This window comes from Cebus imitator, unplaced genomic scaffold (genome assembly GCF_001604975.1).
Source record: "Cebus imitator isolate Cc_AM_T3 unplaced genomic scaffold, Cebus_imitator-1.0 Scaffold204, whole genome shotgun sequence".
NCBI lineage: Eukaryota > Metazoa > Chordata > Mammalia > Primates > Cebidae > Cebus > Cebus imitator.
The window spans coordinates 1,631,005-1,646,372 of NW_016107519.1; the positions used below are offsets into that span (position 1 = coordinate 1,631,005).

General features: G+C 41.6%; 1 protein-coding gene across 1 annotated transcript in view; it reads left to right on the forward strand.

The window, feature by feature from the left end:
- Positions 1-2,452: 2,452 nt before the first annotated feature.
- Positions 2,453-15,368, forward strand: part of MICU2 (mitochondrial calcium uptake 2) — a 109,252-nt gene continuing 96,336 nt past the window's right edge. Inside the window, exon 1 of the mRNA XM_037745573.1 lies at positions 2,453-2,723. Within this exon, the coding sequence (XP_037601501.1) occupies positions 2,514-2,723 (210 nt within the window). The 5' untranslated portion in view covers positions 2,453-2,513. The remainder of the gene's footprint in view (positions 2,724-15,368) is intronic.

Consider the following 15,368-nt stretch of genomic DNA (forward strand, 5'->3'; position numbering starts at 1 on the left):
GTAAGTGAGTTAAGAATGATACTCTGAAACAATCAGTATTTCCATTCTGTTTTTGTCCAGCTATTTAAAACAGCATACATTGTATAGCTTTTGAAGCAGCTTCTTATTTGGGGATTGGTTTATAAACTGCATGGTTGAAAATACATCCCAGCCCAGGACTTTACAGCTGGTGACGAAGAAATGAACAAAGCTGGATCCCAAACAGACCAATATAGTCAATGTGCTTAGACAAATGTCAGCAGCTGCCAAGGAAGATTTCATACTTAGAATGGTTATTCGACTAGAGATTGGTTCTATTATAAGAATTTGTTTCCTCTGCATAGGAAAAGTTTGAACATATTAAATTATAAGTGAGAGTTCTAGAGGCCTGGGCACATAATGAAAATTTTAAAAAAAACACCTAATTACATGGTTTTCCAAGTGGGTTCAAAGATTTTCAGCAAAAGAAAATAAAAAGCTTTTGTTTTGAAAATAAAGTACACCAAAGCAGTAACATATTTCTGTATTTTCGATGCCCAGAGCATAGAAATGGGAACCCCAGAGTTTCATCTGTGCCATTTATTCGTTCACTTATATACTCATCCATTGAACGCCTATTATGTGCTGGACATTGTGCTAGGTGCTAGAGAGACAGGGAAAAGGAAGACATCTCACCTAGAAGGATATCAAATTGTGGGAGAAATACAGTGCTCTTAAATATGCCACATGTTTTAATAGAAATCTAAACTTACCTTGGGCTTGACGCAATAACTAAGTAATAGATCCCAGATTTTATTAAATACCTAGAGGAACTGTGTGAATTAGGTAGTTAGAAGTAGACAAGTAAAGACTGTGGTTTCTGGAAAGCAAGAATAAGCTACAAAGTAAGACATCCACAGTGTTCAAACATATCCTAGAAGTCCTATAATCACCAGGGGACAGAAACAAGCTAGATGTCAACAGTCCAGAAGAGCAGGACATGTGCTAACAGCTACCAGAGTTAGCAGAGGTGAAAAACAGACCAGAGGTTGACAAAGTCAGGCTAGATATGAAAAGGCAGGAAAGTCTCAGGTTAAGATGGGCTAGTGATCTGAAATCATGGACATTCGGTCAAGCTCATTTGTGTTCACAGAGCAGGAGTAAACCAAACCTTGACCACAGTAAACATTCATCTGTCACGAGCCTACCATGTGCTAGGCATTTGGCTAGTCACTTTACACAAAATATCTCATTTAGCTCCCCCACCCCAAACTGTAAGAGGGCTGTTTACAGAAAAGAAAATTGAGACTCAAAGAGATTAAATACCTTACCCCAAGTTGCAGTGGTCATCTCCACAAATCGTGAATCATTTACAAATGAGAAAATTGAGACTCAGAGAGATTAAATAATTTCCCCCAAACCACAATGATCATCCTGGTAGAGCTAGGATTCAAACCTTGAGGTCTGGCTCCCAAGTCTGTGAAGTGAGGCTCATCTCTCTACTTTCTGCCTGGGAAGGTACACTGAAGGTGAGTCCCGCAACTGAGGGAAAAGTGAGAAAGCTTTAACTGCAGATTAATTTAGACAAGCAGGCTAAGAGAAAAGGAGCAAGGATTAAGGGCAGATAATAGCAAAGTGATCCACGGAACTTCCATTGAATGATCAAATTAGAGTTCGTGTGACAGGCTTTTGTCTCTTGAAGTTTTGTTTTGTGCAAAACTTCAAGACAGCAGTGATTATGTCATTAGGAGTCTTGGCCCTTTGATGTTGGCTCCGTTACTGCATGCCCAACTAAAGCTTCTAATAGCAGGGGACATTTCAGAGGCTGAACAAAGAGTTTATTAAAGAGAGTTACTCAGGAAAAGGGCAGACCAAAGAATGGAGGATTGGAGGCTATTAAATAAAACAAAGTAGTCCGCCTCAGCTACACCACTATCACCAATGGAACAGCCACGACTGAGGTATCCCTCTAAGCCTGCCCTCGGGAAAAACTCTGGGTCCCCAATGACAGAGACACGGGGCTGGCGTGCTGCTGTCTCCGACTTCCGTTTTGGGTAAGATAAGAGCTACCATCACTTTGTTGAAACTGAATTTAAATTCAATATTCAGCCAACAGTGGGTGCCTGAAATAAAGAGAATGGCTTTGTCTGAAAGTCCTTTTAGCAGAAATGAAAGAACAGTCAAGGCTATAAGCGTAGGAAGACATGAACAACCCAGAGGCGGAAGTGACTATTTCTAAAAACGTTTGCCGGTTTCACAAGATGAAAAATGGAAAGGAGAAACCGGCCCACACAATCGAGGGCGCTATCTCGCTTTGGACTAGTAAGTCATGTTACACTGTTTTGATACTCTTCCAGTCATCCCATCCCCACAGCCTCAGAAGGCGGGCCCGGAACCGAGGGCCGCTGCCTGCGGCTCCGAGCGTCGCCTCAGCAGCCGCACCCACGACGCACGCCCGGTAGGCGGGGCGGAAGCCTGTCGGATCTCGCGAGAGTTCGCAGGCCCCAGGCAGTGGCGGTACAGAAGAGGCGCCGCGTAGCTGCGCTTCCGCAAAGATGGCGGCGGCTGCAGGGAGCGGCGCTCGGCTGGCGGCCTGGGGCGGAAGACTGCGGCGCGGGCTCGCTGCTAGCCGACGGGCTGTGCCGAATCCTGGCTCCTTGGCAGCCGCAGTGGCCGGTGCGGCCCTTGCAGGAGCAGGAGCGGCCTGGCACCACAGCCGCGTGAATGTCGCGGCGCGGGAGGGCAGCCTCACGGTCTCAACACAGGTACGGAACGAACTCTTTCTGCGAGCCGCAGCCAAGCTCCTCCCTCCCTTGACGCTCCTTGACTGGGAGTGGTTTGGTACTGGGCGGCTCCGGCTGTCTCCCCGGAGCCGGGGGTAGAGGTGTCGCTGCGAGTCGGGGCGCCTTGCGACTGGTGGGACTCGCTCCTTCCTGGACTGCCCCCGTCCCCAAGCACCCGAGGACCTTCGAGGCTGGTGACTGGAGACTTTGCCTCCCTTGGGAGAAACCCGGGGTGCGGATGACAAACCGGCCGCACTAATTTAGTAGTGACGAGTGTGGGTGTGTGTTAATTCAAGGCCCCTAATTCAGAATCTCTCAGCACCTCGCCCCTTCCTCCCTCTCTGGTCAGTGAAGGGGCATTCACATCTGCAGGTGGTGTGCGTCCAGTTACCCCTCTGGGATATACTTTTGTTAACCTTTGTAACTAAAAGTTTTACGACCTCTTCTTTGTATAGTGTGGTGAAGTTCTGTAGATTGCTTTTTTTTTTTTTTTTTGAGACAGAGTCTCGCTCTGTCGCCAGGCGTCAGGCTAGAGTGCAGTGGCACAATCGGCTCACTGCAACCTCCGCCTCCTGGGTTCAAGCAATTCTCCTGCCTCAGCCTCCCAAGCAGCTGGACTACAGGCGTGCGCCACCATGCCCAGCTAATTTTTGTATTTTAGGAGAGACGGAGTTTCACCCTGTTGGCCAGATGGTCTGGATCTCTTGACCTCGTGATCTATCCGCCTTGGCCTCCCAAAGTGCTGGGATTACAGGAGTGAGCCACTGCGTCCGGCCCAGTTTGCTTTTTTAAGTCACGAAAGTGTCAGCCATAAAAATTAACCTGTTGATGATTTCCAGATTTTATTAGCAACTTTAAAGAACACTATTGCATGATTATAAACCTTAATACTTTAGTGGATCATAAGTTCTAAGCAAAAATTGCTCCTAAAACTTCCTTCTATTAAGTCGTCCTGGCGTGGTGGCCGTAATCCCAGGGCTTTGGGAGGCCTAGGTGAGTGAATCACCTGAGGTCAGGAGTTCGAGACCAACCTCGCCAACGTGGTGAAACCCCGTCTCTACTAAAAATATAAAAAATTAGCCGGGCGTGGTGGGAGTCTGAGGCAGGAGAACCGCTTTAACCCGGGAGTTGGAGGTTGCAGTGAGCCAAGATCTAGCCATTACACTCCAGCATGGGCGACAAGAGCAAACTCCGAGTCAAAAAAAAAAAAAAAAAGATGAGTCAAGTTCCCTATTTCAAGATAAATAATGTCATGTAACGCATTTGAAAATATGAAAGAGTAGTACTTTAAAATTTTTATAGGCAGTGTTTTTACATGTGAACTTTTTTGAAAATTGAAAGTATTTTCTTTGTTAGAATTACATTATGTTTTTCTAACAAAAAACTCAAGGAACATTCAGATACAACAAAAAAAAGAGGAAAGAAGTCCTTTTGAATTAAAATTAAGTATTAGCAAGTGATATTCCTTATTTGTATTACTAAATAACACATAAATGATTAGAATATAAATTATATTAATGTAATGTAAACATATATAATGAAAAGATATCATCTAGTGTTTTTATAGCATTTTTGTGAATCTTATGCCAAGCAGTTTAGGGTATTCATCATTTTCTCTCTCCCCTTGATTCATCCTGTTTAAGACCCCTAGGCTAATCTTCTCCAGAGAAGTGCTTTAACCACACAATGTAACCTTCTTTAGAAACCTTAGTGTCTCTTTTTGCCAGGAGTAAAATCCACATTTTAAAACTTTGTCATTCAGAGCCCTTTGTAATCACACTCTGACCTACTGCTACTCAGGCACCTTCCCACTAAAGTGATTCACTCACTATTCTTGGAACAAGCCTTAAATACCACTCACCCCCCTGCAGCATTTGTAGATTCTGATTTCACTTAACCCATCTCATTTTTTTTTTTTTTTCTGGTCCACTTCTAGTCTTTCTCCTTTGAAATCTCTGACTTGACTCTAAAAACTTCACACTAGTGTAGTTATTTTGGATTCTCTTCCCAAGGCTTAGCTCTCCTTCCCTGCAGCTTTGTAACTTTAATCTCCTTCCCTACGGCTTGTAACCTTAAGGTTTGTAACGTTAATCTTTGTAACTTCTACCATTTTATTATCAATTGTTTTATAAGGTCTGTTGGCACAGCATTTGCCTCATCTGCTGTTGGACCAGACAGTGGTTCTCATCCTTTTGCCACCACGGTGGACATGTCTTTCAGCGTCAGTGGCTGAATACAGGAAGGATTGAGAGGAACCTATAGCTTGAAAACTTTGCCCTCACCTCAGTGATTTTGATACATTTCCCTAAGAGATGGGGCTGTTAATCCTCCTCTACCACTACTTTGGGGACAGGTGTACATAGTTGAGCTAGATATATACCAGAATTTTGGCTTGTGATGAATAATCTTTCATCACAATACGATTTTTTATGCACCAATACAGTTATCTTACTTAGTATTCCAAGTTGGTAAAATCTTCCTGATGTGGCCCTGTAATAATAGTGATTATGTTCTTCATTTCGTCATTACACTAAGTGCTTTTTCCAATAAAAATATGAATTTGTATTAATGGAGTCCTATACTTTTCCAGTTCCCATTGTGACCAACAGCTTGCATTTGTGAGGGTCAATCAGGCATTAAGGGTAGAGTGTCATGTCATGAAACAGTAGATAAATTGGAAACTTCCTTTTTTCTTTACTTTCTTCTTTTCACAAGTATTCAAATCTTATTCTATGCTAGACAGTATGCAAGGAGCAGGGATTAGAGACACAGTTTATGTGCTTACAGTTTAATGGGGAAGGGCAATTTTAATACAGTGTGATAAATGCTGTGGTCGGTGCTGTGGAAGCATAGTGGAAGGGCATCTCACAGTCTTAGTTACCTGAAGGAATTATTATGTAGGTTGACACCTGGAGGGTGATTACAAGTTTGCTAGGCAAAGAGAAGAGAAAGAGTTTTGTAGGCAAAGGAAATAGCTTTACAGAGATCTGGAAGTAAGAGTTTGACACAGCAGAGTAAGAGCTGCAAAAGATGGGGTTCAAAACTGGGTATGAGCAGTGGCTGAGAATCAGATCATTAAGTGTCCCTTAAGCCATGCGACAGGAATTTTTATCTTAAGCACAGTAGGCAGCCATTGCAGCATTTCTTAATCCTCATGGACTCCCATATATCCATGCATAGAATTTAGGGGACCCATGAACTTAGATAGAAAAAAGATTATATTTTTGTTTTCATTGACATGTAATTTAATGTTTTTTTCAATTCATTTAATGAATGTAGGCAACAAGCTGCAGTGGTATTACAGTAACTGCCTTTGTCATCAACAGAAATCTCAGATATTTTCCTGCTATATTATAGTTGTTAGAAGCATCTCAGAGTATCACTTCTTCAAAATGGAAGCACTTTTTAAACCTGCCCCCATACCGTGTTATTTAATGCATAAAGAAATCCATGTAATACTATATCACAAATTTGTTTTTGACCTTTGGAAAGAGTATTGGGACTTTAGTAAAGGGAGTGGATTGAGAACTAGATTTAGGGAGCTGTTGCAGTAATTCAGGAGAGAGTTGATGATCACTAAATTAGTGGATGAATTTAAAAGACATTTAAAAGATAAATTAATAAAGACTCTGAATTGCAAGTGTATGTATTGTATTGTTACACCTGGGCAACAAAATAGTGCCTCCTACAAAGAAATTCTTAGTGGAACTTGTTTTAGATCATGTCAGCACATCAGTTACTTCTAAGTAAACTGCTGCTTTTAAAACAGAATATTCAAAAACTTTTCTAAGATTTTAGTATTACTCCCATTACAATGTTATATTTGACTCTGACACGTGAAATCCAAAATAATAGAAGGGAGGAGACAGACTTATTTTGTTTTTTCAATCCATTCTGCTATAAAAGGATAGCTGCATTCTTAAACCTTGATATATTTTTTGAAATTATAAAAAGTTATTTCAATGGAGAAAGGAGGTTTAGGAGCTAGAGTCTTAGAGTTGCAAGGGTAAAAGTATTTCTTTCCTGCAGGAATTTAAATAATGAAACTGTTAGGGCAGCGGTCACCAACGTTTTTGGCACCGGGGACTAGTTTCGTGGAAGACAATTTTTCCACTGACCAAGGTGGGCGTGGTTTCAGGATGTAACTGTTGCACCTCAGATCATCAGGCATTGGTTAGATTCTCATAGGAGTGCAGTTCACAATAGGTTCACCCTCCTATCAGAATCTAATGCTGCTGCTGATTTGACAGGAAGTGGAGCTCAGGCGGTAATGTTCTTTCACCTGTCACTCACCTCCCACGGCGTAGCCCTGTTCCTAACAGACCATGGACTGTTACTGGGTTGGGTACCCCTGTGTTGTGGTTATTATTGTATTTTATTATTATAAGCTAGAATAATATATCGGTAAATCCAAACTGATTAAAACAAACCTCCATTTCACTACGTAGATACTCAACAGCATGTAAGATCAGACTAAAAGTAAAGCTTTCTGAACCATTTACTATCTTTTGTTTGTTTGTTTGTTTTTGTTTTGAGACGGAGTCTTACTATGTTTCCCAGGCTGGAATACAGTGGCATGATCTCGGCTCACTGCAACCTCTACCTCCCAGGTTCAAGTGATTCTCTCGCTTCAGCCTCCCTAGTAGCTGGGACTACAGGCACAAGCCACCACGCCCAGCTAATTTTTGTATTTTTAGTAGATACATTGGCCAGGCTGGTCTCAAACTCCTGACCTGAGGTGATCCATCCGCCTTCGCCTCCCAAAGTGTTGGGATTACAGGCATGAGCCACCACACCTGGCACCATTACTATTTCAAGTCATTGTAATAATGCTCAAAACTGGAGAAGAAAAGTAAAAACAGCAAAGCTGAAGTAAAATACAATACAGTGCACAGTTGACAACAGTGATATTTTATTTGTTGTTATTCACTTGTTAATTGCATGAATATTTCATTTATTCCCCAAATTTTATTTCCATATTATATATAATATTGGATACTTTAGGGTTTTTTTTTTTTTTTNTCATAACAGGTTTTTGTTGTTGTTGTTTGCTTTTCAGCAGAAAGTTTTTCCAGTACAGCCAGTCTTGGTGGCTCATGCCTGTAATCCCAGCACTTTGGGAGGCTGAGACAGGCAGATTTCCTGAGGTCAGGAGTTCCAGACCAGCCTGACCAACATGGAGAAACCCCATCTCTACTAAAAATACAAAATTAGCCAGGCATGGTGGTGCATGCTGGTAATCCCAGCTACTTGGGCAGCTGAGGCAGGAGAATCGCTTGAACCCAGGAGGCCGAGGTTGCAATGAGCTGAGATCACTCCATGGCATTCCAGCTTGGACACCAAGAGCAAAACTGTCTCAAAAAAAAAAAAAAAATTTCCCCTACAGTTTAAAAAGTAAAATTATTTTGCATAACAGTCTATAATGCTGTATTTTTTATTCTAAATAAATCCAAATTACTTATTATACAAAAACATATCAAACATTCTTTGATACGTTTATTTACATTCGTATTTATAAATACATAAAACTCTTTTTTCAGTTATCAGTTTTTTTCTTTCAGTGCTTATCACTCTTTGAAATTCTTTTATCTACTTGTTTATTTTGTCTTCCCTTACTAGAATGGCCTGTCTTTTTCATCTCTGTATTATTAGTACCTAGAAAAATCGAAGTTACCTATTGGCACATAATAAATGTTTATCTAAATGAATGAACTAAAAGGCATTAGATAACAAAGTGACCTTCTCCATCTTTGGTTTGCTTAGCATTTATAGAAATATTAGACAACCAATATCTAAAAATGGTTAGAATCAGCTACTAACTCTCCCAAATATATTTAATTACATGCTTAGAGCCATAGAGACATGTCATGCTATATTCCCAGTAGAAAAGATAAATAAGAGACTTTGCTCGAATCTGCTATGTCCCAAGGGCCTAGAAAAAAGTCTGGCACATAGTAGGCGCAGTAAATATTTATTGAATAGGTGAATTAATTGATGACATGTATAATGTTTTAATAATAGATATACCTTTCTCTCTGAAGTTAAAAGATGGGTCCATTTAACCTGTTATTACATATAAGACTGAATTTTTAATATAGATTATTAACATTTATATAGCCAGCTTTTGTCCTTTGTTATATCACATTAAAATATCAAATATTCATTTTAGAATTTAAATAAGATTAATTACATTTTGACTTAAGTTACTGAGATGCTTCAGCTGGTAAACCTCAAGCCAGTTAAATTAGGAAAAGAATCCTGACATGGCAAAAACCAACTATATTAATAAATTAATTTTTCATCATAATCAAATGCATGTTACATATTTTACACCAACTGAAGATATAAAAACAAGCTGTATGTCTTAATAATTGGCTGAAAATCCTCTTAGCGAGAGAATGGTTTTGGTTTACGTACTCTGTTTTGAGGTAGAGAGCAAGCCCCATAAGAACCTGAATGTGGCTGACCTAGGCTTCAGGGGTGAGAGAAAGCTGCTTTGCATAATTCAAGCAGAAGAATTTGAAGCATATAAAGAAATGTGGGAGGAAGTGAGTACTGGGAGTGAAGATAGAGGGAGAAGGAAGGACAAAATTGGAAGGACGACTATATAGTCTTAAGATCTCTCCTTCTTTCAGCCCATCTTAAGTAAAGTCTAGCAAATTCACAAGTGCTTGGATAGAGTTACACAAAGCTCCCATGGTTTAAGCAGAAGTATCACTGGATGGAAGTGAATATCAAAAGAGGACACATGGAGAATGTAAGTACCTCCATTGCCTCAGTTCTTAGCAACACTCCTGGAAGGGTTTTGAATATTCATAGATTGTGAAATTAAAGGTAGGATATATCTCTGTCAGAGTCCAATGAGGAGACAGAAATCAGTAATTTCAAGAAGGAAATTTAATGTAAAAGAGTAGTAAAAGGTGATTGATACTAAGGGAGTAATATTCACAGGGTCCAGAAGTAGCAGATGTCAAAAAGTAGCTACTGCCTTTAGGCTGAAGAGAGTGGACCATGAAGGAACTAAAGACTTAGGAGAGGTATCCCCCCTCCATCCCCAAAGCGGGGATTCACCCTCTTTCAAGGGCCGTGCCTATCCCAAGTAAAGCCTGCTGCTGCTAAAGAAACTTGCCAGATGGCACAGGCCATAGCTAGTCTGTAGAATGAGCCTGCCATTGGTGGAAGGGGTGAGTAGGCTGGAACTAGTCTATAGTATTGACCTGCTGGGTGGGAGAATGTGGCCTGAGGTCCTGGCTTGGAGCTACTGCAGAGGTGGCACCCTGGAGTAACTAATAACTGCAGCCTAGTGGGTTGTGTGTGACCTAAGGGCCCCTGGAGCTGCCATGGAAGCTGTTCATTAACGCTATTTGGAAGCCACCGACCAGTGTGTCCCGAAGGTGCAGCTGAAGTCACTGTTTCTGCCCACCAGAGCTAATTGGAAATGGTTCTGGCTGGTCTGTGAGGGGTCCAGTTCTGAATAACAAAAGGTGGACTGAGACCTGAGAGGAGTGCCTTTTTGCTTCTGCTATCTTGCAGTGTCACTCCCATACCCTCTATGAACAGAGTTGTCCCAGCTGGCAAAGGAGAAGAGTTTACAGAGTTTAGCTCTAGTATTACCAAGCAAAGAAGTGTGGATTTTAGCTGGGAGAGAACAAATTGATAATTGGTATACAGTTCTAGAGAGTTTTACCTGGGTTTCAAGAAGCAGGGAAACTGCCAGTTGACTACTTGTAATGGTACAGGTTAAAGATTTTCTTTTGTTTCTTTTTTTTTTAAAGCTTCTAGTTTTTATTCTTACATTAAAGTCTCTAATTTTGTCTTTAGTTGTTTTTTCTTTATTCTAAAGAAAAAAAAAAAAGGGATCATGTGCAGAACATACAGGTTTGTTACATAGGGATATGTATGCCATGGTGGTTTGCTGCACCTGTTGACCCATCTTCTTAAGTTCCCTCCCCTCACACTCCACCCCCCAACAGGCCCTGGTGCATGTTGTTCCCCTCTCTGTGTTCATGGGTTCTCAGTGTTCAGCTTCCACTTACAAGTGACAACATGTGACGTTTGGTTTTCTGTTCCTGTGTTAGTTTACTGAGGATGATAGCTTCCAACTTCATCCATGTCTCTGGAAAAAACCTGATCTCATTCCCTTTTATGGCTGCATAGTATTCCATGGCATATATGTGCCATTTTCTTTATCCAGTCTATTATTGATGGGCATTGGGGTTGGTTCCATGTCTTTGCTATTGTGATTAGTGCTGCAATAAACATACCTGTGCATGTGTCTTTATAGTAGAATGATTTATATTCCTTTGGGTATATACCCATTAGTGGGATTGCTGGGTGAAATGGTATTTCTGGTTCCAGATCCTTAAGGAATCTCTACACTATCTTCCACAATAGTTGAACTATTTTACACTCCCACCAACAGTATAAAAGCATTCCTATTTCTCCACATCCTCTCCAGCATCTGTTGTCCCTTGATTTTTAATGATCGCCATTCTAACTGGCGTGAGATGGTATCTCAATGTGGTTTTGATTCTCATTTCTCTAATGACCATTGATGATGAGCATTTTTTCATATGTTTGTTGGCCTCATAAATGTCTTCTTTTGAAAAGTGTCTGTTCATATCCTTCACCCACTTTTGAATGGGGTTGTTTGTTTTTTTCTTGTAAATCTGTTTTAGTTCTTTGTAGATTCTGGATATTAGCCCTTTGTCAGATGGGTAGATTGCAGAATTTTTTTTCCCATTCTCTTGGTTGCCGGTTCACCCTAATGATTATTTCTTTTGCTGTGCAGAAGCTCTGGAGTTTAATAAGATCCCATTTGTCTATTTTGGCTTTTGTTGCCAATGCTTTTGGTGTTTTAGTCATGAAGTCCTTGCCTATGCCTATGTCCTGAATAGTTTTGCCTAGCTTTTCTTCTAGGGTTTTTATGGTGTTAGGTCTTGTGTTTTTAGTAGAGATGAGATTTCACCATTTTGGCCAGGCTGGTCTCAAACTCCTGACCTCGTGATCTACCCGCCTTGGCCTCCCAGAGTACAACCTGATGGCTAGTAGGATCACTCCTGTATAGGGTGTCTGACAACCCTTTTTGGAGGATCTCAACCAGTTGGGTGGTATGGGGAGCAGGACCCGCTTAATGAAGCATTTTGTCCCTTGGAGAAAGTGTTTCACTGGGGGGAAACCCACTAATCTGGGCTGCCCTTATTCTTCAGAACTACCAAGAGAAGAGGCTAAGTTAGCTGGTATGCAGAGACTGCTGTCACTTCTCCCTTTAGGGGCTCAGGCCCAGGGAGATCCAAATTCTGACCCTGAGCCTCTGGCTGGAGTTACTGGAGATCCTGCAGGGAAACCTTGCTCCATGAGGAAGGATGAGTCAGGGTTAGGCCTGAAGAGGCACTCTGGCTGCAGACTGCCACAGCCAGTGTGTTGTGCTTTGGGGGACAAGTCTTGGGACCAAGCCATCAAGCCTCCCTGGCTCTAGCAGGGGAGAAACACAGCCCCAGAGCTATAGAAATGTATGCCACCCTTCCCCCGCCCAAGGAGCTTAGAGTGTTTTGCAGTTGCGGGTCCCAGTGCTGGCTGCTATCCCTCCTCCAAGGAGCTCAACGGCCTAGACTACAGGCTGCCACAGCCAGTGCTGGTCTCCCTTCCCCCTGGGGTTTCAGTAGGCTTAAGCAGATTCCAGCTGAGAGGCTGTAAGAATCTGCTCATTCTGGGGTTGGGATGCTAGGCCTGAGGTGTGGGTTTGCACGTGGGATCTTCATCTTCGGTTGCACCATTTCCTGAAAAAAGCACAGTTTCCCCGGCTGCATAGCATGCTGTCTCACTGCCTCCCTTGGCTGAGGGGAGGGGGTTCCTCTTCCCCATGTGGCTCTCAGGTGGGCCATCCCACCACACTGCTCTTCCTTCTCTCCATGGGTCACGCCAGCCTTCTAGTCAATTTTGATGAGAGAACCTGGATACCTTGGTTGCTGGTAAAGGATTCACAGGCTTATCATGGGTTTTTTCAGTGGCAGCCTCTGAACACTGCTGCTTCTAGTTGATCATCTTGGCCCTGCCGTAAGGATTTTCATGTTTGCATTATATGCAGTGCTCATGATATATGGGCAGTTGATCTGATCCAATTCACCCCTTTTGTTTCTGCAATTATTATCCTCAAGGAACTTAAAAACTCAATAAAAGTGAGCTTTTTAGTATTGTTCCTCTAGCACTGAACCAAGAGCTTGGCATTTAGAAGGTGTTCAAAATGTTAGTTGGATAAACATTCCATAGTTTGAAAATAGCTTGACCTACTCCCCACTGGAGGTTTTACTTGCCATTATTTACTATTAGCTCTGTATAAAATTCCTGATAATTTGGTATAGGAATTGAGGTTTAGGATATTTTAATTGTGAAAAACAGTAAGGTTATAAGACATTGTTGAAATCATAATTTTTATATTTTTAAGATAGATATCATTAATGATGGCAGGAAAGTCATGAGGGCGGTGTGATGGTTAATACTATATGTCAACTTGGCTAGGCTATAGTGCCCAGCTATATGATCAATCACCAGTCAAAATGTAACTTTGAGAGTATTTTTTAAATGTGATTAATATTTTAATCACTAAACTGAGTAAGGCAGATAGCCCTCCATAATATGGGTAGGTCCCATCCAATCAGTGGAAGGCTTTAAAAGCAAAGACAGAAAGACAGAGATTCCCTGAAGAAGAAGGAATTTGGCCTCTAGACTGCATCATAGAAACCAACCTCCCTGCAGATTTTAGACTCAAGACTGCAGTGTCAACTCTTACCCAAATTCTAGCTTGCTAGCCTGTCCCATGGATTTTGGACTTGCCAGCCCCGGCAGTTGAACCAGTTCCTTAAGTATCTCTTTCTCCTTCTCTCTCCCTCTCCCGCTTGGGGGGGGGGAGGTGTGTGTGTGTCTGTGTGTGTATGTATATATGTGTGTATATATATGTATATGTCTTGCTCTGAGGTGAGGGAGAGATATATATACATATCTTCTTTTGGTTCTCTTTGGAGAACACTGACTAATATAGACATTGGTCCTGGGAAGTGGTGTGCTGCTGTGACAGATACCTAAAAATGTGGAAATAGATTTGGAATTGGGTTTGTGGTAATGGGTGGAGACTGAAAGTAGCATTTGTTAATGATGAAATTGGATATTTAGCAAAGGAAAGGCAGTTTCTAAGCCAAGTGTTGAAGGCGTAGCCTTCATTTTCCTTGCCGTACATAGTTAAGTGTAAGTGGTGAGAAGAAGGAATCGTTACCCAAAAAGGAAGCAGCACTTAAAGTTTTGACAAATTCTTGGCCTATCCATCTTGCAGAAAATGAGAAAGTATGCTCTGCAGATAACACAGAAGACTGTGTTTGGGCACCTGTTTGCTGAAGAGATGTAGTGTGACTCATGGATCCAGTCACCCATCTCAGAAATGCTGAAGGGATTAGAGAAGAGATGAAATGAAAGAAGGCTGTGGGACATCCGGAAGTCCACAGGCTGTTAGTCTGTTGTCTTTCAAGTAAAGGGAAGAGTGACCCTAAGGTTGGGGTCACTACCTGGTGGGCCCAGAGGATAAGCATCAGATTCAGACTGTCTGACTTTACTGTGGTGTGAAAGCAATACACATTCAGTAGAAGCCATACTTCAAATTTTGAATTTTGATCATTTCCTGGGCTAGCAATATGTGATGTGTTACTGTTTTCTCGATGCTGGGTAGCAGCAGTGAGCTGCATCTTCCAATCAGACACACAGTCGTGAGGATAAACACCAATACTCTACAGTGTACTGTGTTACCCAACTGTAGGCTTAATGTTAAGTGTTCTGTGCATGTTCAGGGTAGCCTAGGCTAAGCTATGATATATGGTAGGTTAGGTGGATTAAATGCATTTTCTACTTAACAGTATTTTCAATTTGTGATGGATTTGTCAGGACTTAACCTCATCATAAGTCAAAGAGTACCTCAGACTTGCTTGGAATCTGTGGCCTCTTATTTTACTTTCAATTTCTGCCTTTTGGAAGGGGAGTGTCTATCCTATTCCTTTCTTACCATTGTATTTTGGAAGCAGTTAATTTGTTGCCTCATTTCACAGCCTTACAGAAGGAGTAGAATTTCACTCATAATTGATCTTAATGAAAGATTTGGGCCTTGGTAAGATTTTTGGACTTAGAGTTGATGCTGGAATGATTAAACCTTTTGGAGACGTTGGGATGTGAGGAGGACATGAATTTGGGAGTAACAAGAGGGTGGACTGTTAGTGAGTTCAGTTGCATCCCCCTCAAAGTTCATACATTGAAGTCTTAACCCTTATTAGCCCAGTATGTGACCTTATCTGGAAATAAGATTATTGCAGATGTTAGTTAATGTGAGATCATATGGAATAGGTTGGCCCCTGATCTAATATGACTAGTGTCCTTATAAAAAGGGGAAATGTAGACATAGAGATGCACACACAGGGAGAACACCATGTAAAGATTGGAGTTAATGTTGTCACAAGCTGATGAACTACCATAAAAGTTGTTTTCAAAGAAACATGACAGGAGATCATACCCTCACATCAGAAAGTGATTTCCCCAGGGATCAAGAGAAAGGCAGAACAAGCTGAGTGGTCAAGAAAAGATACCATTTTG